This window comes from Stylophora pistillata, chromosome 12 (genome assembly GCF_964205215.1).
Source record: "Stylophora pistillata chromosome 12, jaStyPist1.2, whole genome shotgun sequence".
NCBI classification, from domain to species: Eukaryota; Metazoa; Cnidaria; class Anthozoa; order Scleractinia; family Pocilloporidae; genus Stylophora; species Stylophora pistillata.
The window spans coordinates 8322585-8347500 of NC_142530.1; the positions used below are offsets into that span (position 1 = coordinate 8322585).

At 38.0% G+C, this 24916-nt stretch overlaps 1 protein-coding gene and 1 long non-coding RNA gene across 3 annotated transcripts in view; both read left to right on the forward strand.

Moving 5' to 3' along the window:
• The first annotated feature begins 1165 nt into the window (after window positions 1-1165).
• LOC148718662 (uncharacterized) lies at window positions 1166-5769 on the forward strand. Its single transcript, XR_015993605.1, has 3 exons — window positions 1166-1633; window positions 1822-2059; window positions 5554-5769. It is a non-coding gene; the product is annotated as an uncharacterized LOC148718662 (long non-coding RNA).
• A 7799-nt stretch (window positions 5770-13568) lies between these two features.
• Window positions 13569-24916, forward strand: part of LOC111340422 (uncharacterized) — a 22097-nt gene continuing 10749 nt past the window's right edge. Inside the window, exons 1-4 of one of the 2 annotated variants that reach the window (XM_088741043.1) lie at window positions 13569-13997; window positions 15339-15677; window positions 16758-17096; window positions 17689-24769. In XM_088741043.1, the coding sequence (XP_088597169.1) occupies window positions 13937-13997; window positions 15339-15677; window positions 16758-17096; window positions 17689-24769 (7820 nt within the window). In that variant the 5' untranslated portion in view covers window positions 13569-13936. The remainder of the gene's footprint in view (window positions 13998-15338; window positions 15678-16757; window positions 17097-17688; window positions 24770-24916) is intronic. The other variant, XM_088741042.1, reaches the window with a different exon arrangement.

Sequence of the window (24916 nt, forward strand, 5' to 3'; positions counted from 1 at the left end):
TACTAGTACACGCTGAGCTGGGATTTGAGGCTTTTCGTTAACCAAGGGATACTTGCTTGTTCACATAATGGTAAATTAAAGTTCATTGATAGAATATATGCAAAACAAAATGAAAGAAACAATGTAAGAGGCTTTTTAAAAAAAAATACCAACTGTGACAAATATTGCTTGTTGAACATTCCAGGTATAAATACCCAACCTTGAGAGACTACATCACGATCATGTTTTGATCGGGAAGCTAATGAGTTTACAAGAAGTACTTGTAAATACTCTCAAGTCATAATATCATTACTACTATATTTACAACTGATATATAATATATTTTCGTGTTTTTGGACCAAAAAAGGCTGTCAACGCCCCATTCAAAGGGTATGAATTGAGTCCTGGGTCGACAGTTGATCATCAAGGAAGACTTCGAGATGAACAAGCTTCTGTTCATTGTTCTTTTGGGCTTGTTGCTTGCCATAAGCTTGGCATTTCCGTTTGACGATCATGAGTTGGACGAGTTATACATACATACATATACATACATCACCTTTATTTCATCTCGGATTTACAAGAGTAGCTGTATAACTAATTTCTCCGAGAAAGAGAAAAGGAACGAATTAAGTAAATAAATAAATAAATATATAAATAAGTAAATAAAATATATAAAAACAAATAGAATCGTATATTATATACAGCACATTACAGTACTATTTACATAAGTAACAATTGCATTTATGTTCGAAGGAAATTTAATGTTCGAAAGAAATTTGACATATTTTAGCTCTAAACTTGTTCAACGACGTCAATGACCTCAGGTCCTCTGTTACTTTGTTCCACATGTTTGCAGAATTGTATCTGAAGGAGTGAAGACCATAAGTGGTTGTATTGACATATGGGATAACAAGTTTCCTTGATCCTCGTAGGTTGTATTCAGTACCCCTCATTTGAAAAATACCCCGTATGTACTTCGGCATCGTTTCGAACTGAATTGTTAAAAACTATTTTCATGTAGTCTTGGCACCTAATACTATACAGATCACTAGAATTAATTTTGCTCAGTAGCTCCTGGTAGTGCAGAGACTTCTCATCCAGAACAATCTTGAGCGCCCTGTTGTTCAGATGCTCTAATTTATTTTCCATTTCGAGCCCCGAAAAAGTGCCAAACTGCTGAGCAATATCTAAAATATGGAACAATAAAGGCCTTGTAAAGTTTACATTTCACTTCCGTCGGTACTATTTTTCGAAAACGGGAAATTACATTAATCTGATTGTTGACCTTTGTACAAATGTTTTTAACATGGCTGTTGAACTGCAGATTCTTGTCAATGTTCGCTCCTAAGAGGTCAATATTATCTTTTACCGGAATATTAGTGTCATTCACTATAAAACTGAAGGTGTAGTTCGTATTCCCTAAAATCATTGCTTGATATTTGTCAGGATTTGTAATCATGCCATTTATACCAAACCATTGGTCAGCTTCGAGGAGTTAGCATTAAAGTTTCATTTCTAACCTCACTGGATCTTTATCCGAGGCATAAATTTGCTCATCATCAGCATAACTATTGATGCAGACTCCTTTGAGGAAGTAAAAGAGATCATTCATGAATACATTGAAGAAAAGGGGTCCAAGGGACGGATCCCTGAGGTACTCCTTTTATAACCGGCAGCCAAGAAGCAAACTTGTCGCCTACTTTTACTCTCTGCGATCTTCTTGTCTGGAAGATCGCAGAGAGGTAAAGTAACAAATTTTCTTTTTTTTTTGTTTGGTTTGTATCAAATTTGGAATACGGATTCGAAATAGAATTGTGTATGTTTTGTTCTGTTTGACCAAAGTGACTTCGACTGGGATGGTGAGGACGGGGACGTAGACGATGATGAGCCAAAATATAACAAGGAAAACAAGGAAGGTTACAGTGACGAAGGTGATGACACCTCAGATAGCCCAATGCAGAAATCAGCTGATCCATTCTTCCGGTTTTCTAGGATATTTCGTCGATTCGGGCGCCGTCGAAGAAGACTGCGAGGCTAATTCATTTAGACCAGTTGCAAAGCGTAAGGGTGGCTTCAAACGGTAAGAGAACCAAACATCTGTGTTCTAGGCTAGGAAGATAGTAAAAGGCAGGATTTTGGTGAAGGAAAGGCCCAGGTAATTTTTAAAATACCTGAAACCACTAATAGAATCCACCAAAACTTCCAAATTTAGTCTTTCGGAGACATTTGTCTATGTTTAATTTTTTCGTTCCATACTTTACCTACAATCATGTTAGATCCAAAGGATTAACGGCCCTTCCGATGCTGTGCCCACTCTCCCACTAACATTAATTTGTGTATTGTTGCTACATCTGAACTGTGTATTTAGAGAAAAACCGTGTTGTTGTTCGAACTGTAAAAAAATTCATTACGTAAAAATCTGGATAATTTTATTTTTCGTTAACTGACTGTTCATGTTGAATTTACCTTACTATTCGGTAGGGTTTATTTTTCAGAAAATTACAACTGCTTAAGAGTTAGTGCCATTGGCCTCTCTTATACGTAGTTAATTTGGTAAAAATTTTGCCTAAAGCATGTGATCTTTACCCGACGGGCTTTCAAAAGATTACGTGATTCGAAGAAAACGTTGAACATTTTTTGTTCCTTTTCACTGATTTTGCCTGTGATTATGTCATCTCGTACTTGTGATTCAAAGCGAAACCTATCGCTAGTTTTTTACTTTTCTTGTTCCTCAGTTTAATTGCCACGTGCTCGTTGCACAAATCGATATTATTCTTAAAGCTATGATCGCATAATACTCAGGTAATTTCTTCACGTAATGTTTTTAGTTGACCGCCTCGATATAAGAACGCCCTAAAGAATAGGAAAGGAATAAAGAAAGAAAAGATCCTCTATTGTTTTGGTGTTTATCGTATGCGCGTGTATTAACCTACGAATTGAGTGCAATATCTAACTTGAAAGGAAACATTTACATGAGATAACAAGTTTACTTTCAACTGAGTTTCAAGACACATTGCAAAACAAAGGTCCTTCATTTTATTTCATTTTATTTCATCTGTAAGCAAAAACTACATGAGAAGTTTTACTACGTACAGTCATGTACTTGACATGTGTACTCCTTCGTGATCGCCAAAAACGTGTTTTCATGCAGTTACTTTCATCTTGCTTTCGTGCTGAGTTAAACTTCGAAAGACAGCGGTAATATTGGGTGGTTTTCCATGGATTTATTCTCTGTTTTGATTCATTATGTCGTGCCCACAAACCTGAGAAAAGCTGTTAAAAAATGAGAAAGGGCCTTACTTTTGATGAATACGCCATTTGGAAGTTTTAATACTGAGGTATTAACTTACTTTCAAAGAAATCCACCTTTTGGCCCTAGAAGTTAACAAACGAGAAAGGCCCTACTTTCTGATGACTACGCCATTCTCTCTAGCTTTGGTGGGATATATCAAAGGGAGAAATTCAAAATAACTAAAAAATGAACCCATTCATCAAGTTGTTATTCAGCAAACGCTTTCTACAATAATGAGAAAAACAGATTGGAAATATACTTCCTGTAGACAGCCAAATACCAATGACAACAAATATCAAGAGCTTTCCTGTCGAGTCGTGCAATATAAGCTCTTTATTTTTTTTTTTTTTACCTTCTTTTCCATGACTGATCCTTTTAAAGGTATAAATACTGCCGTTTTATTTTCGTCTACATTTGAATAGCCTGTTCTTCTATCCCTTCTGTCCCGTCGTTAAGAACTGCGTCAATTATGGGAGGTGCAATGTACTTGAAGTTTCTAAATGAGTAAAGGCCTTTTGTGATGTGTTATTGTCAGCCGGAAACCTTCAAATGCACTATTTTAATGTTATCAGGGAAAAAATGTTTAACAATTTTTTTGGAAATATTTAGAAGAAAAAAATATCTTTTGATTATCTGAGGGTCGCTCTTTAAGATTTCACAGAATTAAACACGATAAGTGACCAAAATTGGTATTTCTATATTTTTCTCCAAAAAAGAAACCTGGAAAATGAAAAAACAAAACAAAACAGAAACAAAACAAAAAAAAACAAAAAAACAAAAAAAAAACAAACAAACACAATAAACCAAACACAAAAGAGCTAATATTTATACTCACTTGGAAACCATCTATTGCATGTAACACCAAACTGTTCTCCCTCAGTGCGTCTTCTTTCCAACATAACTGAATCGATATTCTATGAATCCTTTCATTATAATATCATACCGAAAATTTGAGTGGATTCGATTAACCCTGTACAGGAACATCAGCCTTGAGGCTTTCTGCGTAAACTAGGGGACAAATGAAGCATACAAACGAAGAAAAAACAAAAAAACAAAATAATAAAGATCAGCGATGTTAGAGGCATATATTTAGAGGGAAATAAAGACTGCGACAAATATTGCCCGTTGAACATTCTCAGCAGTTATAAATACCAGCACTGTATTGAAGTCATGTTTCGATCGTAATGATTGTGGACGCACAGGAAGTAGTTGTACATACCCTCGAGTCATTATGTTACCACAGTTTTTCGGAGTTTTTGTTGTTTTTGGACCGAAAAAGGTCTGCCCACGCCTCATCCAATGCGTATAAATTGTGCCGCTTGGATCCAAAACTGAGCATTGAAGCGGACGAAATGATGAACAAGCTCCTGTGTCAAGCAAAGCTAGGTTGTTTTATATGCGAATGACACAGCACTGTTCTTTGCCTGTAATTTTAGTTGTATATATATTTAGCCTTTATACTTATTTATTTATTTAATTAATTTAATCTATTTATATGTCTATTATAATTTATTTTGTACACCGCTAGATTGTAACTAAGTGTCAGCTTTTTTAATTCTGTGCATAATAAAGTTATTCACTCATTCATTCACTTACATTATGTAGCTAATTCCATCGCATAACTGACGAACAAGGATCTTTGCGCACCTTTGCAATTCCTAGAAAAAAGATCTCTATATCATAACTGCTTCATTTGAAGCACTTCGTTAGATGGGTCACACCTCTTAGTATTGGACTACATGTTACATCAAAACATGGAAATATAAAAAATACGACCTTTTCTAGCCGTAAAAATCGGGAATCCATAAATTACCAATAATCTTGATCCTGTTGGCGTTCACGTGTTTGTTCGGCAAATCTTCATATTTTGTTTGAAGAGGAATTAAAAAAAAAAAAAAAAAACACATCACCACTTGCTCTATCTCTAAATATGTCCACCTGTATCGAAGCTATAGCTGGCGAGTGTACGGTCAAGGTCATTAGACTCTGGAACATAACCACAGAGGAAAATAATTATAAAATCAGCAAATTAACAAGAATCCCATTTCACAGAACTGGATGTTTTTTCTGAACCAGATGCATTAATCATGGAATGAATTTGACAGCACTCGCGATTCATGTGATCCACTAGTTCATATTATGATAGTGAATAAAAAAGTTCTATCAATTGAATATGTTAACCTTTATACATTTACATGCACTGTACACCCAAGAACTCGTCGATGTGCTTTTGATTATCAAAATCTGTCTTTCAATACTATTGGTTCCTTTCATTTCAACAGGCTCATAAGGACTATCCGAACTTTAAGACTAACAAGAAACTTAGCTTCAAGCATGACAATCCAATCTCTGCAGTAATAAACGGTTATGATAAAGTAATATTTTAGACGCTAACTCGAACGTAAACTCCGAAATGGTTAGTTTTAGTAATCATGAGCCTTTCATCGATGAAATTTTGGTTTAAAAAAAAGCAATAAACAAGAAATTTGGTTTATTAACTCTTGTGCTCGTCATGTGGGGGGGGGGGGAGGGGGAAGCTTTTTTTACCTTTTGAAAATGTAAAATTTTATACTGCGTGAGCCTTCGGCCTGTGGAATACTTAACAAATGGTAACGTGACCAAATCTTGCGTGATCAGAAAAAAAAAGCGCGCGCGCGGAAAACTAGTTTTTGCTTTAGCTCACGTCAGCAGCGTACACCTATAGGCAAATGGTGGGCGCTGAATTGACCTATCAAAGCGCGCGCTTTACTTTGGTTATGTTATAATGAATATTGGATACCCACGGTCTTGTTAGGTGCAAATTCTATAAGGGAACCCCAACCTGAAAAAACTTGTCCTTTGTTGCATATTTTTGCCCAAAGTGTACATCCTACTCCTCAGACCTGATCTGAACGCCTTGGCCAACATAAGACAAGAAGTCACTCAGTTCTCGTTTAGCTCAAACTATGTTCGTAAAAGACCTGCTTTGGATCCATCCACTTAGGAAGTCTAAAGTTAGACTTACTGACTCAAGAAAAAGTGGGAGCCTTCGCTTAAATAACCTTCTTCAGACGTTGACAATTTAGTGAAACTGGATGAAACCGAATCATGATATTCGTGTAACAAGTCGAAGTCTAATATGAACGCAACAAGTATAAAGTCTTTAAACGAATCTTCGTATCACGGCGGCCTGCAAGTGATACTTTTCGTGGGTTATCAATATCTATTAGCGAATGTAAATAAAAGACTGCGTGGATATAATTTCTACTTGATCTGTATACTCTGTCTAAAAAGTGTAATCTGTGTCATCTGACTCGTATGATCTCTTTTGAAAAACGAAAAACGAATAACATTTTAATTGAAGGAGCTAAATGAAACAAAACGAAACGAAATACTACTTACGAGATTTATAGGCCTGATTGAAACGTGGCAAAACGAAACGCAAACAAAAAACTCGAGAGCACATGGTTTAGCCCATTATATGCAAATTAATCCAGTACCGCGTGGGAAGGGCAAAGCCAAATGTGACATATTGCAATCAACACATACCAAAAGAAAAACTCTTATTCGTTTGATTTCAAATCCGCTAGTTTATATTCATCAGTCCTTTACCAAGATACTCTAATCAACTTAAGGTGTAGAAGAGACAACAGCTCTCTGCCATGCAGCTAGACGGACTCGAGCAACTGATATGTAAATGCGAAGTGTCTTATTGTCTACATCAAGGTCATTTTAACAATTATAAAGCAGACTCTGGATGGGAGTGGTAGCAAAAATTAATACAATTCATCTATACAAGTATACCACCGCTTTTTCTTGCCATAAAATTAACAGACCACCGGTTCAGCACCCCTTACGGGAACTTTTACATTCGGCCCAGTTTGGTTTGCATCCAGGTTTCTTGCGGACTAACACCTAGTCGTGGAAGGGAGCATCAGCTTCATCTTTTTTCCTTGAAGCTGACTCCACAAAAATGACACTAACTGTCCGTTCATTCACAATCCGCCGGGAGCAAGGAAATTATCCTTTCCCTATTCCAAATGCTTTCTTCAGGATGCCAGCCAATGAAGCTAATCTAAGCATTATTCAACACGAAAACAAAATGTCTTGATCCTTCCCGATTGCGATAAACCAAGATTTCTTTCTTTCCATGGTGTTGAAGTCATTTGCCTACTCAGTCCTTCAAGATATCACTACTTGACTGCAGTACTGAAGTTTATTCAACGAGCACTCTGCGCCCTACCTGATATATATCGACACACTCTACGTAAAAAAACAATTCTTAGTCTTCTTCGCTTTGCAAGTTATGATATCTTCATGTTACTTTTAGTATCTGTATTACAAATCTTTCAGTTTTTTTCTTAGGCTGGATGCGTAAGGGAATGGGAATTTTAACAATATTGTTTCAGTCTGGAAATGTTATCATGCAAGCTTATGTAAACAACAGAATTTGCCGGGGGGAATTTTTAGTCTCATGGAACGGGTTACATGACGGGTTACTTAACGAAAGTTAGTTTTATAAATAATTTGCTAATAATATAATAATGCTTTTAACTAGGATCCAAGTCGACTAACTTAGGCCGAATCACGAAATCCATAAACAGACTTGCAATATCTCTTATCTGAGTATAATGATAAATCAATGTCTAAAACGCGAGCGCCTATACTGAGAAGTACTAGATTATGTCCCCAATATCGACATTTGGAGTATTTGACGTTTAGTCTCCAGTGTAAAACACTTCTAGGTCTTACTAGGAATGTCTTTGTTAGAATATGATAACAACACCCGCCCTTATTGACCCACATTGGCTCGCAGTAACGTTCAGAGTTCAATTTAAATTTCTCCTCCTTGTTTACAAGTCCTTACGCCTCCCAACATTAATTAACAAATGGTAAACACCACAGCGTACACTATTGAGTTATGGATGCACGCGGGAGGTTGCTAAGCACGAAAGAAGCGTAAGAGTTGCTCGAGGCGATAGCCGAGAGCGACTCTAGCTTCTTGAGTGCTTAGCAAACCTCCCAAGTGCATCCATAACTCAATAGTGTACGCTGTGGTGTTTACCATTTGTTTTATAACATAACATTGATACATTGTAGTTAAAGAGTTCCCTTTTATTTAACAAATCTTACGCGACCAGAAAAAACAAGCGCGCGCGGAAAAATAGTCTTTGTATTTGCTCACGTGAGCAGCGTACACCCATGGGCAAATGGGGGACGCTAAATTGACCAATCAGAGCGCGCGCTTTACTTTGGTTATGTTATAAAGATCTTTTGTCCCTGAAACCAGCTACTAATTATGCTCTTAACTCGTCTGCACAATCTCTTCTGTTCGTTCCAAAAGTCAACTGCTCTTCACTTGGAGATCGGGCCTTTGCTCAGGCTGCGCCTGTTTTTTTTGTTTTTTTTTTTGTTTTTTTTGTTTTTTTTTATGGAACTCGCTACCATTAACCGTAAGAACAAGTAATAGCCTCGCCATTTTTGAAAAGCAACTTGAAACATTTTTATTAAGGAACACTTTAATTTGTTTCAATAGTTCTACTGTTTATTTCCTTTTAATATTTAAATTTTAATTAGTATAGAACTTTCACTTCTGAATACTGTTTACAGTTTTATCTGTGAAACTGATGAATACAACCTTGAAGTAAACATGGTTAAAAAATCCTAAGGAATAAAATCTTATTCACACACTCTTGTGCGCGGTAAGGGGAGTGGAGGGTGGGGGGGGGGGGGTGGACCACAGACAATAAGCTAGTATCCAGTTTAGCCGCTAATGGTAATGGTAATAGAAGATACTATATTTATGCCGAGCTAGAATATTCGCGGAGATGAACACTTACCGAGTTAGATGGGCTTCTTGATCTATTTACGTGAACATCATCACGCCATATGGAGACCTTACGCTTGTAGCTCCCGCTGCCAAAAAAGCCTGTGTTACATCGTCAAGCTGTAATAAGGAGCCAGCGTCGGGGAAGACTTCGCCATGAAGAATTTTTTTTCTTATAGCTGTGTTCGGATCGATGTTAACTATTGCTTCTCTCCACAGAGAGTAGATATGCTACTGCCAATTGTTTTAACCCAAGTATACTTTTAACACTTCTGCCTGATTTTGTGTCACTTCAAAAGTTGATATAGTATTTTACGATTGTTGTTTAGCACAAAGTAACGAAATAAAGAGCTTAAAGGCCTCGCAAATTATTACCAGAAATGTTGCAATCACAAGAAATTACAAAAGTCCAAAAGCTTATTACCTCCAGTGATTTGGAATATCAAACCAGAGGTCGACGAAAGTGATAGCGAGGATGCCAATGAAGAGGACCCCAGATTTCCACGTCCTCCGTGCCTTCGTCGCCGCCGTAGAATTTCACGTTAACGTTGTGGCCCCGGTTAGAAGCGAAGGTAACTTGAGCATTCCGATTAATTTCTAACCAGAAGCTGTTACACGTACAAATGTAATCCACTGTTTCGTCCGCGGAGTTATTATTGGTTGAAAACTGATTACCTTAAGGTGGCTCGTACCAGTTTTCATCTTTTTGATGGTTTGTAACTTTGAAAGAATACAACAGAAAGACTGACCAAGGCCAGTTGAACACTTTTACGGGGTTGAATTACATAATCATTGGTTATCCAGAAATAAGTGTCATTTCGTCACTAGCAGTTTCCATGGCAACGCTTTCATTCAGACGCATTTTTTAGCTTGTGGCTTAAATAATTCGAAAACTAACCCGTTGACTCCCTGATTTTTTTTCAGTGATTGCTTTTGGCACTTGAAAAGGAAAATGCACAAAGATTTTTAAAAAATTCTACGGAGCGGAATTTCAGAAAATCTACAAAAAGGGCAATTTTTACACATCGCAAATTTCCTTCCGTAGAATTTTCTATTTTTTTTTCTGATGATTCCTTTCGACGTTATTATCATATTGGAACAATCAAAAGAAGGGGTCACCGGACTTGTTTTCATGCAATAGCTCTCGTGAGTTTAGCAATTTCCACTGGCGTTCTCGCGCATTTAAAAATGTGGATTCTATAGATCGACATTTGCTCATGATCTGTTTTAGCTACCGCTGACAATTGCGTGTGCTCGCGCGAGCACCTACGATCTGATGTTTACAGACGTTTACTGCTAAGAAAATCATTAAACAGACGTCAAAGACAGAATCCCGAGCTCATCTTAAAAATCCTACACATGACTTCTGGCTATTTAACAAATGGTAAACACCACAGCGTACACTATTGAGTTATGGATGCACGCGGGAGGTTGCTAAGCACGAAAGAAGCGTAAGAGTCGCTCGAGGCGATAGCCGAGAGCGACTCTAGCTTCTTGAGTGCTTAGCAAACCTCCCAAGTGCATCCATAACTCAATAGTGTACGCTGTGGTGTTTACCATTTGTTTTATAACATAACATTGATACATTGTAGCTAAAGAGTTCCCTTTTATTTAACAAATCTTACGCTACCAGAAAAAACAAGCGTGCGCGGAAAATTGTCTTTGCATTTGCTCACGTCAGCAGCGTACACCCATGGGAAAATGGGGGACGCTAAATTGACCAATCAGAGCGCGCGCTTTACTTTGGTTATGTTATAAATCATATTATTTTCCTTGAAGTTTCAAAGTCTTCATCCACTTCAGGTAGATTATCCTTCACTTGAGTTCTTCTTTTTTCGCCGTCGCAAGATTTCATATCGGTTGAATATTTCTTTTAAATGTGAAGTGAAGCAACCTTTACTTCTCCGAAAATCGTCTTCGTTATCTTAGTTTCTATCTCCTGCACTCACAGTGGCCGCTCAACACATCAAATACAAGCTCTTAGGTAAACTTCTCACAAAAGTAGAAAAATTCCACGCACCGCCATCTTTGTTTTGAATTTTCATCTTTTGATCTCGCGCTTCTTTCGCACGTTTCTCTCGCGCGCGTCACGCAAGAGTGATCTGTTCCCCGCGCGAGGAAACTGTTACGAGCCACCTTAAATGATCTCTGGTAAGTAGAGAACATTGTTAGTTGTTCTCTCTTCGTGCTAATTATTTGCACAAAAACAGCATCAAAGACGATTAAGCGTTACATTTTACTTCAACTCGGCACTGATGTTCAATTAATGGAACTGAACTTGAACTTGTCCCCAGTGTTAAACTGCTGGGTCTTGAAATTGACTCTGAACTAGCATTTAATTCCCATGTTGAGAAACTATCTAAAAAGCTGTCCCAGCGAATCGGAATATTGAGAAAGATACGATCTTCCCTTCCCATGACACAAAGATTATTGCACTATAACTCTATGATTACATCGGTCATGCTTTAGGTCAGCTCAATCTGGACTAGCTGTAACAAGGAGAGTCTAGGTTGTGTTTTAAAGTTGCAGAAACGAGCAGTCAGGGTAATTTCTGATGCTGACAACCAAGCGTCTAGTGTCAAGCTAGACGCGAAGTACTTCATTTCAACGGGTCACTATTCAGACTGAAGCGAAACAACATAACAAGAAATAGACATTTCCCAAGAAATAAAAGGACCATCTGCTAGCACACAAAATTCAAATGTAGGATTGCATCGCGTTGTAGCGTACGAAGTTGCCGAAGTTGCAGAAATTTTTGCATTTCTTTACAGGGGGGAACAACGGCCACTTAGGCGTATTTTGAACTTTTCGATTTTTCGGAGAAAAAAATGCGCAATAGAACTTTTTAATATAATTTTCCAAAAAGGTTCATTTAAAGGGTTCCTTACAAAAAATAAAATGAATTACGTAATCTTTTAACTGTCGGCGGATTCTCGATATTTACGGTCAGTGACTCATAAGAAATCAATGAAAAGAAGATTTAGAAGAAATCGAGCAGAGTAGTGCATTAGTAAATTATAGTCGAGCGAAGATTTCAAGAGAGTTCTCTGGAATTAAAGCTATCCTGCCTGAATGCTGAGTTATCAGTAGTCATTGAAAAACAAAACAAAGGAAGGCCCACGAAATTTACGTCAGGCAGTAGACTTTTGATGTGACTGTTAACCAATAGTGTTTAACCATAAGTTTCTGACAAGAACAGATGGACGCAATATTTACTTTCCAATTTGCATCGCACAGCTATCGTTTAGAAAAATAGTCACCTAAATCTTGTTTATACCACAACCAATATAGCTGGCCACATATAAAACTGTCCTTTCCAAACACGACTGGCTGCTGATTGGTTCTTGCTTCACTATTTTACAGACTTTTCACAATGAGATAAAGCCTACGGTTGACGTGGGAGAACCATTCGCATGTAAAACAAGTCTCACCAGCATTGTTTAGTTTTTCACTGCAGTTTTGGAAAGATATCGTTACAACCCCATACCATTCTACGACAAAGCCTTGGCTTCAAGTGCGACCCATTTTTTTGCGATGTTTTCTTTTAATGAAGTAGTGGCTTATTCGAAATTATCACCCAACTTTTTTTCATTTGTGAAGTCCAAGCAGAACGAAAGATATATCATTGGAAGAAACTAAATTAGCAGCCAAAACTTAGGGTTTGGGTTCATGGTGCACGAAAACAATCGTAATGCTTAGGTCAGTTCTTATATTTGAATGTTTACATTTACAAATTCTTCTTATCACACTTCAGGTGTTATATTTATGGAAATGCTATGCCCAGGAAACTCTCGACGTGTGTTCATCAAAGAGGAGGGGCGGGGGCGGAGGGATGGGTTAACTACAGTAAAAACGCCTGGGCATCTAACTCGTGGCGAAGAGTGTTTTTCATATTAATAACAACGGTTGATTTAATCGTTGTGGTACGTGCTTGATAGCTTTCTTCTCTGATACTGGCAGTTTAGAGGTAAAATAATAAGAAACGCATGACCACAGTATGGTCTTCGATCAAGATGATGGTGAAACCTTGTCAGGACTTCCTGCATTTTCTATGGCAGTTCATGTCTTTCTGCCGTAGTTGTTAATATTTTGTTTGTTTACTTATTTGATAATTAATGCTGGTGCTATCTCAGAAGCAGTTCAATAGCCCTAAAGCACATTTGCATCAGATTACTCTCAGTATTTTGCCTCATGTTCCAGGCGCAGAGTTGTTAGTTTTAATAATGCAACACTCCGGAAAAAAGGTAACTTAGCCGGGCGAAGGATGAGTTTCAAAAGTTGAAGAGATTGTTGCTGAATGCTAAGTAAACAGAGGTCATTTAGAAAATTATAGCTCAGGAAAGACCACGAAACTTTACGTCAGGCAGAAGACTTTTGACGTGTGTGTTAACCAATAGTGTTTAACCAGAAGTTTCCATAAAGAAACATATGGGAAACTTTAATTATCCTAGAATTTGCATAACACAACTTACCGTTTAGAAAAACAATTACTCAAATAAAGTTTTCAGTTTTTAAGGAAAAAAAGAGACGTGCACGAGTTTTTGCTGCTTTGTGAAATTTTAAAACATCGGCAATTTTCATGCCGAAAATGTTACCTTTTTATTCGTCGAGACAATGGTTAACACCTGGTAATGAGAGCCTTAGCTCTCACTGGTCCGTTATAGATAAAATTTTGCCGAGTTTTTTCGATGCGGTGATAATCGTCAACCCAGATATTTGCATTGCTCTGTACCTTCAGAGAAATATTTTGGAATTCCTTGGGAAGGATACCGCTCAGAGGCATACGTATTTCTATCAAATGACATCGACTACAAAAGAAGCTTAAATATACACTGTAATCTGGAGTCAGGCTGGTCACGATGCTGATTAGAAATTTATACCCTGAAATTTGTGTATCCCTGTTAACAATTTCTGCGCTGAGTAAGTACAACATTCTGTTTTTGTTTGTTTTTGTATTTGTTTTCTTAAAGAAAGCGTTAAGTCGAATTCCATAGCTTTAACTTTAGAATCTTTCAGAATCTATTTTTGGTAGTATCATTTCTTGAAGCCCGTAACCATATGAAACCGTAATGAAGAGTCATCCACGCTACTGCCCAGTTGTTCAAAGGACGGAAATGACAATTTTATGATAATGTGTCATTATTTTTTGTAGAAATGAAATGCTGCTCGCTCTTTGGGCTTAAACGGTGAAAACCGCGGGCTATGACTGAACATAAACAAGAGCGCTCACTCCGCAAAAAAAGATGAATGTAAAAAAAAAAAAAAAAAAATAGCTGTGAAAAGACTATAATTTTAAGTATCTGTAAAATGAAGATGAACACGGAAGACGGCGGAAGGCAGACAGTATGCAATGAAAGTAAAGTGCAAATAAATAGATAAATAAGTAGAGAAAGAAAACATCAAAGATGACTACGTAATCTGTCGAAACATAGTCGGACCCCTGACAAAAACTCGTCGGAAAATGTTCGGAACGGTTTCTAACATTGTGAAAACGTTCACCTTCATTTTAGGGAAGGTTGTAAACTGGACTTAGTTTTCTTGGTATCTCAAACCTGCTGATCGGTCAACGTAGATTGCATAAAACAGGGCATAGAAAACTATTTAGTAAAAGATAATTGTTAAACCCAGAAGTTAAAAGTACTGCTATGAAAGTGCAAATTACTTTGCCTAGACTTCCCCTGCCCTCTGAACTGAAATTTTAACACTATGTAAGAGGCTAATACCGGATCCCGAAAGGAAGCGGGATCCTCCCCTACCCCCCAAGATCAAGGCCAAGGGGGGAGGGAGGGGGAGCTTCAAATTATTTTTTTTCCGCATCTTACTTTTATTGAGCACCGTCCGCAGTCCTCCGTCCTCGTTATAGAAAGTCCCATAATTTACACTGGATATTACAGTATAATTTTACACTCATACCGTTCTAACGTGAACGCGTTAAATGCTTTTAAATTGTTTTCGTGTATTTATTCGCATATTGACATTTCATAAGTCCAAAGTCTCAATCTCTGAAGAACATCAATTGCTTTTTTTTACTATTCCGATAGCTGTTATATTTTCCAATTTCTTTCCTGAGTATTTGAATTATTTACCATGTGACGTGATTAGCGTACGTTTTTTTTTTTGTTTTTTTTTTTTTGTGTGTGTGTCTGTGTGTGTGTGTATGTGTTTTGCTCAGTCTGAATCTGTTTGTTTAATTTGTCTTCGTTTTTTGTTTTTCCAAGTGATTCATGATTGTGTTTTCAGCTCATTGCAATTCCTTTTCAGAGGCGTCCTCAAGTTGTGACTCAAATTCCTCATCGCCCTCGTGGAAAGTTATTAGTATAAAATGCACACCAGATACATCGAGTCAAGTTGAATTTCATCTAGGTGATAAGGGAAACACTTGCACGTGGAAATGCCAAGGCAAAAACTGGAAATTGACATCTATGAAATCAACAGCATGTCAAGCTGAAGTTACGTGCCACAAATGTGATCCAAGTGGGAATCATCAAACAATCTGTTTTATTGAAGCTAACACATGGATTATGATTAAAGCTGGTGAGCATGTCGAATTTACATGCACAAAGAAAACACCCACGCAGAGCAGTCAAGCAAAGAAAGCTGGTTGGTATTACAAAAAGCAGCACTAAATCTAAACAGCTAGTCCACAACTTTTGAGTTCTGCATGTTTCTAAGCATTACTAGATCAAAACGTAATAACATCAAACTTTTTCAACTACAATCTGTGAGTAAAGCTGTGAGAAACTTAAACTTGATGTGTCTTGTAGTAACTAGAAATCGTATTCAAGTATGTTGCGTAAAATATATCGTTTCTCTTGTAATTGTGATAGTCGGTTATGGAAAATTCAAAATTCTCAATAATCTGGTCCGGTGGAAAAAGTTGGCCCTACAAACTTAATTTACAGTTTGAAATGCCCCGAGACTCAAGTATCCAAAGAAAATTCTCACATCAACTCACTATCACAACTGAAGTAGCTAGGAAATCGTTTTATCATTCTAGAACTAAGGTTTCTAATAACTAAACATGTTAAAAATTCCTTCCCACATTTTTTATAGTACAGCTCTATATTTTAACTATATGTGAAATATGCTTTATGAGCCATCTGAATAACCTGTACTAATCCGGCTAATACCGGATCCCGAAAGGAAGCGGGATCCTCCCCTACCCCCCAAGATCAAGGGCAATTGGGGAGGGAGGGGGAGCTTCAAATTATTTTTTTTCCGCATCTTACCTTTATTGAGCACCGTCCGCAGTCCTCCGTCCTCGTTATAGAAAGTCCCATAATTTACACTGGATATTACAGTATAATTTTACACTCATACCGTTCTAACGTGAACGCGTTTAATGCTTTTAAACTGTTTTCGTGTATTTATTCGCATATTCACATTTCATAAGTCCAAAGTCTCAATCTCTGAAGAACATCAATTGCTTTTTTTTACTATTCCGATAGCTGTTATATTTTCCAATTTCTTTCCTGAGTATTTGAATTATTTACCATGTGACGTGATTAGCGTACGTTTTTTTGTGTGTGTGTGTGTGTGTGTGTGCGTGTCTTTGTGTGTGTCTGTGTGTGTGTGTATGTGTTTTGCTCAGTCTGAATCTGTTTGTTTAATTTGTCTTGGTTTTTTGTTTATCCAAGTGATTCATGATTGTGTTTTCAGCTCATTGCAATTCCTTTTCAGAGGCGTCCTCAAGTTGTGACTCAAATTCCTCATCGCCCTCGTGGAAAGTTATTAGTATAAAATGCACACCAGATACATCGAGTCAAGTTGAATTTCATCTAGGTGATAAGGGAAACACTTGCACGTGGAAATGCCAAGGCAAAAACTGGAAATTGACATCTATGAAATCAACAGCATGTCAAGCTGAAGTTACGTGCCACAAATGTGATCCAAGTGGGAATCATCAAACAATCTGTTTTATTGAAGCTAACACATGGATTATGATTAAAGCTGGTGAGCATGTCGAATTTACATGCACAAAGAAAACACCCACGCAGAGCAGTCAAGCAAAGAAAGCTGGTTGGTATTACAAAAAGCAGCACTAAATCTAAACAGCTAGTCCACAACTTTTGAGTTCTGCATGTTTCTAAGCATTACTAGATCAAAACGTAATAACATCAAACTTTTTCAACTGCAATCTGTGAGTAAAGCTGTGAGAAACTTAAACTTGATGTGTCTTGTAGTAACTAGAAATCGTATTCAAGTATGTTGCGTAAAATATATCGTTTCTCTTGTAATTGTGATAGTCGGTTATGGAAAATTCAAAATTCTCAATAATCTGGTCCGGTGGAAAAAGTTGGCCCTACAAACTTAATTTACAGTTTGAAATGCCCCGAGACTCAAGTATCCAAAGAAAATTCTCACATCAACTCACTATCACAACTGAAGTAGCTAGGAAATCGTTTTATCATTCTAGAACTAAGGTTTCTAATAACTAAACATGTTAAAAATTCCTTCCCACATTTTTTATAGTACAGCTCTATATTTTAACTATATGTGAAATATGCTTTATGAGCCTTCTGAATAACCTGTACTGAGAAATACATGACCTTGTTTGTTGCACACAGATTTACACAATTAAGCCTTGATGATTTTTTTACATTACCATCAGCATCACCGTCATTAAAAGTATCATCGTCACCAGCATCATCACCAAGATCCTCGTCACTTATGTCATCCAGAGTAGCAACCCTGATAACAGCATCTTCGTCATCTGCATTATCATTGGCAGCAGGAAAACTTTCTCCAACATCATCGTCATCAATATTATCATCTGTACAAAAATTATCTTCAGCATCATCGTCACAAATAGTATTATCACAAACAGCGATAGCACCGACAACCTCGTCGTCAATAGTTCCACCAGCTCTAACGTTGTCACTTAAAGCATTGTCCTCAATAGCATCAGTGGCATCAAGAGAAGCAACATTAATAACACCATCATCGTCATTAGCATTATCAGTGACAACAGAAAAACTGTCTCCAACATCATCGTCATCAATATTATCATCGGTACAAAAATTATCTTCAGCCTCACCGTCACAAATGGTATCATCAGAAACAGCATTGGCACTGACAACCTCGTCTTCAATAGTTTCACCAGCTCCAACGTTGTCACCTAAAGCATTGTCGTCAATAGCATCAGTGGCATCAGGAGTAGCAACATTGATAAGACCATTATCGTCATTAGCATTATCAGCGGCAGCAGAAAAACTTTCTCGAAAATCATCGTCATCACTATTATCATCGGTACAAAAATTATCTTCAGCCTCACCGTCACAAGTAGCATCATCAGAAACAGCATTGGCACCGACAACCTCGTCTTCAATAGTTTCACCAGCTCCAACGTTGTCCCATAAAGCATTGTCGTCAATAGCATCAGGGGCATCAAGAGTAGCAACATTAATAACACCATCATCCTCATTAGCATTATCAGTGGCAACAGAAAAACTGTCTCCATCATCATCGTCATCAATAGTATCATCTGTACAAAAGTTATCTTCAGCCTCACCGTCACAAATATTATCATCAGAAACAGCATTGGCACCGTCAACTTCATCGTCAATAGTTTCAGCAGCTCCAACGTTGTCACTCAAACCATTGTCGTCAATAGCATCAGTGGCATCAAGAGTAGCAACATTCATAAAACCATTATCGTCATTAGCATTATCAATGGGAACAGAAAAACTTTCTCCAAAATCATCGTCATCACTATCATCCTTTGTAGAAAGATTATCTTCAGCCTCACCGTCACAAGTAGCATCATCAGAAACAGCATTGGCACCGACAACTTCGTCGTCAACAGTTTCACCAGCTCCAACGTTGTCGCTTAGACCACTGTCGTCAATAGCATCAGTGGCATCAAGAGTAGCAACATTAATAACACCATCACCCTCATTAGCATTATCAATGGGAACAGAAAAACTTTCTCCAAAATCATCGTCATCACTATTATCATCTGTACAAAAATTATTTTCAGCCTCACCGTCACAAGTAGCATCATCAGAAACAGCATTGGCACCGACAAGTTCGTCGTCAATAGTTTCACCAGCTAAAACGTTGTCACTTAAAGCACTGTCGTCAATAGCATCAGTGGCATCAAGAGTAGCAACATTCATAGCACCATCATCGTCATTAGCATTATTAGTGACAACAGAAAAACTGTCCCCAACATCATCGTCATCAATATCATCATCGGTACAAAAATTATCTTCAACCTCACCGTCACAAATAGCATCATCAGAAACAGCATTGGCACCGTCAACTTCGTCGTCAATAGTTTCACCTACTCTAACGTTGTCACTTAAACCATTGTCGTCAATGGCATCAAGAGTAGCAACATTAATAAAACCATTATCGTCATTAGCATTATCAGTGACAACAGAAAAACTGTCTCCAACATCATCGTCATCAATATTATCATCGGTACAAAAATTATCTTCAGCCTCACCGTCAAAAATGGTATCATCTGAAACAGCATTGGCACCGACAACCTCGTCTTCAATAGTTTCACCAGCTCCAACGTTGTCACTTAAAGCATTGTCGTCAATAGCATCAGTGGCATCAGGAGTAGCAACATTAATAAGACGATTATCGTCATTAGCATTATCAGCGGCAGCAGAAAAACTTTCTCGAAAATCATCGTCATCACTATTATCATCGGTACAAAAATTATCTTCAGCCTCACCGTCACAAGTAGCATCATCAGAAACAGCATTGGCACCGACAACCTCGTCGTCAATAGTTTCACCAGCTCCAACGTTGTCCCATAAAGCATTGTCGTCAATAGCATCAGGGGCATCAAGAGTAGCAACATTAATAACACCATCATCCTCATTAGCATTATCAGTGGCAACAGAAAAACTGTCTCCATCATCATCGTCATCAATATTATCATCTGTACAAAAGTTATCTTCAGCCTCACCGTCACAAATATTATCATCAGAAACAGCATTGGCACCGTCAACTTCATCGTCAATAGTTTCAGCAGCTCCAACGTTGTCACTCAAACCATTGTCGTCAATAGCATCAGTGGCATCAAGAGTAGCAACATTCATAAAACCATTATCGTCATTAGCATTATCAATGGGAACAGAAAAACTTTCTCCAAAATCATCGTCATCACTATCATCCTTTGTAGAAAGATTATCTTCAGCCTCACCGTCACAAGTAGCATCATCAGAAACAGCATTGGCACCGACAACTTCGTCGTCAATAGTTTCACCAGCTCCAACGTTGTCGCTTAGACCACTGTCGTCAATAGCATCAGTGGCATCAAGAGTAGCAACATTAATAACACCATCATCCTCATTAGCATTATCAATGGGAACAGAAAAACTTTCTCCAAAATCATCGTCATCACTATTATCGGTACAAAAATTATCTTCAGCCTCACCGTCACAAGTAGCATCATCAGAAACAGCATTGGCACCGACAACTTCGTCGTCAATAGTTTCACCAGCTCAAACGTTGTCACTTAAAGCATTGTCGTCAATAGCATCAGTGGCATCAAGAGTAGCAACATTAATAACACCATCATCGTCATTAGCATTATTAGTGACAACAGAAAAACTGTCCCCAACATCATCGTCATCAATATCATCATCGGTACAAAAATTATCTTCAGCATCATCGTCACAAATAGTATTCTCACAAACAGCGATAGCACCGTCAACTTCGACGTCAATAGTTCCACCAGCTCCAACGTTGTCACTTAAACCATTGTCGTCAATAGCATCAGTGGCATCAGGAGAAGCAACATTAATAACACCATCATCGTCATTAGCATTATCAGTGACAACAGAAAAACTGTCTCCAACATCATCGTCACCAATATTATCATCGGTAAAAAATTTATCTTCAGCCTCACCGTCACAAATGGTATCATCTGAAACAGCATTGGCACCGACAAACTCGTCGTCAATAGTTTCACCAGCTCCAACGTTGTCCCTTAAAGCATTGTCGTCTATAGCATCAGTGGCATTAAGAGTAGCAACATTAATAACACCATCATCGTTATTAGCATTATCAGTGGCAACAGAAAAACTGTCTCCAACATCATCTTCATCAATATTATCATCGGTACAAAACTTGTCTTCAGCCTCACCGTCACAAATGATATCAACTGAAACAGCATTGGCACCGACAACCTCGTCCTCAATAGTTTCACCAGCTCCAACGTTGTCCCTTAAAGCATTGTCGTCAATAGCATCGGTGGCATCAAGAGTAGCAACATTAATAACACCATCATCCTCATTAGCATTATCAGTGGCAACAGAAAAACTGTCTCCAACATCATCGTCATCAATATTATCATCTGCACAAAAGTTATCTTCAGCGTTACCGTCACAAATATTATCATCAGAAACAGCATTGGCACCGTCAACTTCGTCATCAATAGTTTCACCAGCTCCAACGTTGTCCCTTAAACCATTGTCGTCAATAGCATCAGTGGCATCAAGAGTAGCAACATTACTAAGACCATTATCGTCATTAGCATTATCAGTGGCAGCAGAAAAACTTTCTCCAAAATCAGCGTCATCACTATTATTATTTGTAGAAAATATATCTTCAGCCTCACCGTCACAAGTAGCATCAACAGAAACAGCATTGGCACCGACAAGTTCGTCGTCAATAGTTTCACCAGCTTCAACGTTGTCACTTAAAGCACTGTCGTCAATAGCATCAGTGGCATCAAGAGTAGCAACATTCATAACACCATCATCGTCATTAGCATTATTAGTGACAACAGAAAAACTGTCCCCAACATCATCGTCATCAATATCATCATCGGTACAAAAATTATCTTCAGCCTCACCGTCACAAATAGCATCATCAGAAACAGCATTGGCACCGTCAACTTCGTCGTCAATAGTTTTACCAGCTCCAACGTTGTCACTTAAACCATTGTCGTTATTAGCATCAGTGGCATCAACAGTAGCAACATTAATAACACCATCATCGTCATTAGCATTATTAGTGACAACAGGAAAACTGTCCCCAACATCACCGTCATCAATATCATCATCGGTACAAAAATTATCTTCAGCCTCACCGTCACAAATGGTATCATCAGAAACAGCATTGGCACCGACAACCTCGTCTTCAATAGTCTCACCATCTCCAACGTTGTCACTTAAAGCATTGTCGTCAATAGCATCAGTGGCATTAAGAGTAGCAACATTAATAACACCATCATCGTTATTAGCATTATCAGTGGCAACAGATAAACTGTCCTCAACATCATCGTCATCAATATTATCATTTGTACAAAAGTTATCCTCAGCCTCACCGTCACAAATATTATCATCAGAAACAGCATTGGCACCGTCAACTTCGTCGTCAATAGTTTCACCAGCTCCAACGTTGTCACTTCAACCATTGCCGTCAATAGCATCAGTGGCTTCAAGAGTAGCAACATTAAAAAAACCATTATCGTCTTTAGCGTTATCAGTGGCAGCAAGAAAACTTTCTCCAAAATCATCGTCATCACTATTATCATCTGTAGAAAAATTTTCTTCAGCCTCACTGTCACAAGTAGCATCATCAGAAACAGCATTGGCATCGACAAGTTCGTCGTCAATAGTTTCACCAGCTCCAACGTTGTCACTTAGACCAGTGTCGTCAATAGCATCAGTGGCATCAAGACTAGCAACATTAATAACACCATCATCGTCATTACCATTATCAGTGACAACAGAAAAACTGTCTCCAACATCATCGTCATTAATATCATCATCGGTACAAAAATTATCTTCGGCCTTACCGTCACAAATATTATCAGCAGAAACAGCATTGGCACCGACAACCTCGTCGTCAATAGTTTCACCTACTCTAACGTTGTCACTTAAACCATTGTCGTTAATGGCATCAAGAGTAGCAACATTAATAAAACCATTATCGTCATTAGCATTATCAGTGGCAGCAGGAAAACCTTCTCCAAAATCATCGTCATCATTATTATCATCTGTAGAAAAATTATCTTCAGCCTCACCGTCACAAATAGCATCATCAAAAACAGCATTGGCACCAACAACTTCGTCGTCAATAGTTTCACCAGCTCCAACGTTGTCACTTAAACCATTGTCGTCATTAGCATCAGTGGCATCAACAGTAGCAACATTAATAACACCATCATCGTCATTAGCATTATCTGTGGCAACAGAAAAACTGTCTCCAACATTATCGTCATCAACATTATCATCGGTACAAAAATTGTCTTCAGCCTCACCGTCACAAATGGTATCATCTGAAACAGCATTGGCACCGACAACCTCGTCTTCAATAGTTTCACCAGCTCCAACGTTGTCACTTAAAGCATTGTCGTCAATAGCATCAGTGGCATTAAGAGTAGCAACATTAATAACACCATCATCGTTATTAGCATTATCAGTGGCAACAGATAAACTGTCTTCAACATCATCGTCATCAATATTATCATTTGTACAAAAGTTATCCTCAGCCCCACCGTCACAAATATTATCATCAGAAACAGCATTGGCACCGTCAACTTCGTCGTCAATAGTTTCACCAGCTCCAACGTTGTCACTTCAACCATTGTCGTCAATAGCATCAGTGGCTTCAAGAGTAGCAACATTAAAAAAAACATTATCGTCATTAGCGTTATCAGTGGCAGCAGGAAAACTTTCTCCAAAATCATCGTCATCACTATTATCATCTGTAGAAAAATTTTCTTCAGCCTCACTCTCACAAGTAGCATTATCAGAAACAGCATTGGCATCGACAAGTTCGTCGTCAATAGTTTCACCAAATCCAACGTTGTCACTTAAGGAATTGTCGTCGATAGCATCAGTGGCATCAAGACTAGCAACATTAATAACACCATCATCGTCATTACCATTATCAGTGACAACAGAAAAACTGTCTCCAACATCATCGTCATTAATATCATCATCGGTACAAAAATTATCTTCAGCCTTACCGTCACAAATATTATCAGCAGAAACAGCATTGGCACCGACAACCTCGTCGTCAATAGTTTCACCTACTCTAACGTTGTCACTTAAACCATTGTCGTTAATGGCATCAAGAGTAGCAACATTAATAAAACCATTATCGTCATTAGCATTATCAGTGACAGCAGAAAAACCTTCTCCAAAATCATCGTCATCACTATTATCATGTGTAGAAAATTTATCTTCAGCCTCACCGTCACAAATAGCATCATCAGAAACAGCATTGGCACCAACAACTTCGTCGTCAATGGTTTCACCAGCTCGAACGTTGTCACTTAAACCATTGTCGTCATTAGCATCAGTGGCATCAAGAGAAGCAACATTAATAACACCATCATCGTCATTAGCATTATCAGTGGCAGAAGAAAAACTTTCTCGAAAATCATCGTCATCACTATTATCATCTGTACAAAAATTATCTTCATCCTCACCGTCACAAATGGTATCATCAGAAACAGCATTGGCATCGACAACCTCGTCTTCAATAGTTTCACCAGCTCCAACGTTGTCACTTAAACCATTGTCGTCGATAGCATCAGTGGCATCAAGAGTAACAAAGTTAATAACACCATCATTGTCATTAGCATTATCTGTGGCAGCAGAAATACTTTCTCCAACATCATCGTCATTAATATTATCATCGGTACAAAAATTATCTTCAGTCTCACCGTCACAATTTCAGAAGCTGGTAATTTTTCTTATCTACGCACTTTACATGTAACTATACATTTTTCCCGTTTTTCAGTGCTTTTTTTGGTTCATGAACCTCGATGCAATTTTTTTCGTCTTAGGCAAATGATACTATTTTAGAGTTCGGGAGCCTAAATATTACCGGCTACAATTCCTTGGAGGCTTGTAGGTAGT